General features: G+C 47.0%; 1 protein-coding gene across 1 annotated transcript in view; it reads left to right on the top strand.

The window, feature by feature from the left end:
- Nucleotides 1–3,177, top strand: part of Lmln (leishmanolysin-like (metallopeptidase M8 family)) — a gene marked incomplete in the record, with an annotated part of 86,270 nt that extends 83,093 nt beyond the window's left edge. The window contains 1 exon segment of the mRNA XM_013513591.1: nucleotides 2,646–3,177. Within this exon segment, the coding sequence (XP_013369045.1) occupies nucleotides 2,646–2,746 (101 nt within the window).
- Between the last annotated feature and the right edge of the window lie 1,461 nt (nucleotides 3,178–4,638).

The following is a 4,638-nucleotide window of genomic DNA, read 5'->3' as shown; positions in this document are numbered from 1 at the left end:
ATATATGTATATATAAGCTGTGGATATATCTCAGCTCAGAGGTAGAGTGCTTGGTTTAATCCTCAGTACTGCTGAAGAAGGAAGCAGGGGAGAGTGAGGGAGTGGAGGAGGAGGTGGGGAAGAGGAGGGGAGGAAGAGAAAAGAAAGAGTCAGAGATAAGCAGGAATTGTGGCCCCTAGGATAGTTGGGAAGGAAATTGGAGAATGTGGAGGAGGAGGAAGCCAGGCTCCATGGGCTGTGAGAGGGTGAGGTTCCCGCCCTGGAAGATGAGACACAACTGGATCTGCTGGAGGGGGCTGGCGGGGGACTGCGAACCAGAGCCCCTCAGCCAGCTGGCTCCTGTCGCCCTGCTTCCCATCCCGCTTTCTCATCATGGACCACCTTCATGAGCCTCTTTTGCTGTGACTTAGTTTATTTTTTGTCCTGAAACTTGGGGACTGGGTCTTGCTATGTGATCCAGGCTGGCTTTGAACTCACTATGTGACTCATCCTGGCCTCAAGTCTTGGCAGTTTTCCTGCTCCAGCCTCCTGAGTGGTACACACTTATAATCCTAGCACTTAGCAGGCTGAAGTAGGAGGATCATCATGAATTTGAGGCCAGCCTGGGCTACACAGCCAGACCCTGTCTCCGAAAACCCAAATAAATAAATAAAGAAGTCCTCAGGGATTACAGGTGTGTGCCACCACACCTGGCTCTGCTGTGATGTGATTTATTTTAATTTTATTTTTTTCTGATTTTTAAAAAATTTCTACTTTTTATTTTAATATACCAGCTCTGTCAGGAAGCATGCTAAAGAGATTTATAACCTCCAAGTCATTAACACAGTTTTGAGAAATGTGCAAAACTTTGTAAGCATCACTGTCGAAATCCCAAAATATGGTGAACTCTCACATTTGTGAGTCTGTGATTTCCAAGCACTGTACACATGCTAAACCATGCACCAGGGACTACAACAGAATTTACGTGTGCTCTTTTAGGTAAATTGTTTCTCTATAATACAGTTTTTATTACCTGCCAAATTGTAAAACTATTTGATACTTTAAATACATTTGTATGAAGCCAGGCATGATTGATAGGAGAAGTACGAGTTACATGGCAGTTGTTTTTTTGTTTATTTGTTTTTTTTTTTTTTCCCCTCGGGTACCGGGAATCGAACTCACGACCTTTTGCTTGCCAGGCAGGCGCTGTGCCGCTGAGCTAAATCCCCAGCCTCTATTTATTTGTTTTTTGAGACAGGGTCTCACTATGTAGCCCAGGCTGGCCTTCCTCTTTAGCCTCCAGAGTGCTGGGATTACAGGTATGCGCCACCACGCCTGGCAAAGTCAATAAATACTGATGTAAGTAATTTCATATGTTGTTATTCCATCAACGACCTATTAAGGTCCCATTAGTTCCGCTAAAGCTTGAGTCAAGATTGACTAACAAGGGAGCCCTTTTTAGAGAGTAGCTATGGCACTTGGGAGGCTGAGGCAGCAGGGTCACTGCAAGTTCAAGGACAGCCTGAACTACATAGTGAGACCCAGTCTCAGAAACCAAAGATGAAAACAGAGAACTCCCATGTAACTCACAGTTCTCCTGTCAACCCACACAACCCACAGTTACTTATTTCAGCTTCCTTTATCCCCACTTGAATTATGGATGTGCTGGTGACAACTTGAAATTCTCCACCTAGGATCTTCACCGTTCACATATTAAAAGGGACAACTCACCTATAAGGCCAAGTTGGCCTTTACTCATTGCTATAAAAGTATTTCCAGCTGGGTATGGTGGCGCATATTTGTAATCGCAGCCTGAAGCAGGAGGATCACTGTGAGTTCAAGGCCATCCTGGACTATATAGCCAGATCTTGTCTTCAAAAAAAGTATTTCCATGAGAATTTTTTAAGGGAAATGAAAACATCTCATGGCTAAATTAAAATACCTTCCTTGTGCCCAAAGCCCATGGAACCTTCCAGTGTTTTCCAAATCAAACTTTGATCAAAATCATTGATGATGAATATTTATTTATTTGGGTTTTTTGAGACGGGGTCTTGCTGTGTAGCCAGCCTGGCCTCAGACTCACGACGATCCTCCTGCCTCAGCCTGCTAAGGGCTAGGATTGTAAGTGTGTACCACCACATCAAGCCAGTGTGTATTTAGCAAAAAGGAACCACATGTCCTGGTTTGTTGAAATGGTCCTCATGCCTCTTGTGCAAGTGTAATTATGAATATTGCTTCTTTGTGATCTCAAAATGCGCTGGTTTGGAGATAAGTTACGTGGTTACTCCACATGCCAGGGGCAAGCGGGGTAAAAGCAGAGAGCGCCCCCTCCCTCGTCAGGATCTGCGTCTCTGTGTCGCTGCAGCCTCGCTGGATTCCACCCTAAGACACGTCTGTCTTTTCACGGGTGCTGTTTTGGAACCTTGACACGGAGGGTACATCTTCTCTTCCTCTGTGTATCTTGTTTCCATAATACACAAAACCTTTTTGTGTCCTGGTCTCAGTGAGTCACCCTGGTTTTTTTTGTTGGTACGGGGATTGAACTCAGGGCCTTGAAGCATCTCTTTATCGGACTCTGTCCCCGCTCCTCACCTGTCCGTGTGCGGCTGCTGTGATTTCATCACGGAAGCATCTGCCAATAGTCACCCCGCTCTTTCCCACCCTAGATCTCTGCTCCCGCTCCTCCAGCTTGGTGGCCACCCTCTGGCTGCTGCTGGGCAACCTGCTTCCTGTGCTGGCTGGAGTCCTGCTGTGCGTGTGGCACTAGGAAGGGAGGACCCCCGGCGTGTCGCACTGCTGTGGACAGAGCACACACCTGGGCGAGTGCCAGCCGTGCAGATGACGGCAGCCAGAATCAGACACTGGAGCAGAGCTGCACGGCAGTCACTGACCGGCCGCTGAGCCTCAGCACTCGGAGGAGGAGAAGGAAACCGTCACCGAGTTACTCCGTTTTCAGGACGTGCAGTCTCCCTGCTGTACTGCAAAAGCGGGACATCGGTGGGATTTTCAGAGTACTCACATACCTCAGCTTCTCTCCTAACCTGAAATGATGGGAAAGCTCGTCATTGACACTACAGAACATGGATGGCACCTAATTCTTGCAAGATTATAATCTCTGAGGTAGGTATGCTGGTGCATACCTGTGATCCTAGCACTCGGGAGGCTGAGGCAGGAGGATCACCTCAAGTTGAGGACCAGCCTGGGCTCCATAGTGAGTTCAAGGTCAGCCTGAACTACACAGCTAGATCCTGACTCGACAAACAAAACAAGCCAGGTGTGGTGGTGCACACTTGTAATCCCAGCATTCGGGAGGCTGAGGTGAGTTTGAGGCCAGCCTGAACTATCTAGCAAGACCCTGTCTCAAACAAAACAAAACAAAACAGAACAAAACAAAATTATAACTTGTGCAACTTGTCCTCAGAAGTATAAATTAGATTTACAGAAAATAATTCAATTGGGATTTCTGCAACACTGTTACACCTATTTTAAATGCAGTGGTGTATGAGGTACACCTAAATCATTGTTCCCATCATGTTGTTCAAAGTTTTCCGCTCGCTCTTGCCAAATCCTGCGCATCAACCAGGCCTGCCTTTTCTGCCTGCGGCGCTGCTGTGTGCGTAGCCTCCATCCTCACCACCCGCAGAGCTCAGCATCCACCTGCCGTCGCCATTAGTTTAACGGTGACTGGGAAACCCCCGGAAGCAGAGAGCGTGAAATATGCTGCCCTGAGAAAGTGGAAGATGTGCAAACAAGAAAATGTTATTTTTTCAAATAATAGCTGTGACAGCTGGAATCCAATGCAAACAGAACTACTGTATTCCATTTTGTCCAGTGTAGATGAAAAGAAGCCCTGGTATAGACAGACGCGGAATTGTTTTCAGGTGGGCTAAGAAATTATTACAGAAGGACTTCTAATAACTGAAAATTCTTTTACAGATAAGGAAACCGGGTCAAACAAGATGATGTGAGGTGTTTACTAATGGCCAAGTGTAGGCCTTGTGTAGGCCCCACCCTGTAGGGTCCACTCACCGCCTTACCCAGGGCTCAGGCCACAGAAGCTGGAAGATCGCCTTCACTCCGTGTCTGTTCCCTCCTATGTTCGGCTCTGCACTTACCACGCAGACTCGGCGAGGCAGTTCCCTTGCGGTACCAGAGCTCACCTGCCCCATTTAATCATTTTACTCCGATGATGACAGTGATGATGATGCTGATTGTGGTGGTGGTGGTACTGAAGACTGAACCCAGGGCTTTCTCACTGAGTTACATCCTCAGCCCTTTTCACATTTTCTATTGTGAGATAGTCTCACTAAGTTGCTCATTTACCCAGGTTGGGCTTGAGCTTGCAATCCTCCTGCCTCAGCGACCAAGAGTGCTAGGATTACAGGCACATGCCATCACACTTGGCTATTCTGAATGTCTTTAATGATGGGTGCTGCTCTCTTTTCCCCCACAAAAGCTAGTGAATCTCTGTGGCATTATAAACAACCCACTCAGCATGTAGCTCTGAAGTACTCCAGTTAAGTTATTACCCAGGAGTGGTGGTTTAGTCCTATAATCCCAGTTACTTGGGAGGCTGAGGCAGGAGGATCACAAGTTCAAGACCAATATGGGGAATTTAGCAAGACTCTGTCTCAAAAAGAATTACAAAGTAGTAGGTGG

This window comes from Chinchilla lanigera, unplaced genomic scaffold, assembly GCF_000276665.1.
Source record: "Chinchilla lanigera isolate Chin_1 unplaced genomic scaffold, ChiLan1.0 scaffold00019, whole genome shotgun sequence".
NCBI classification, from domain to species: domain Eukaryota; kingdom Metazoa; phylum Chordata; class Mammalia; order Rodentia; family Chinchillidae; genus Chinchilla; species Chinchilla lanigera.
Note: the sequence above shows the minus strand (reverse complement) of the source record. Positions and strands in the feature narration are given on the sequence as shown.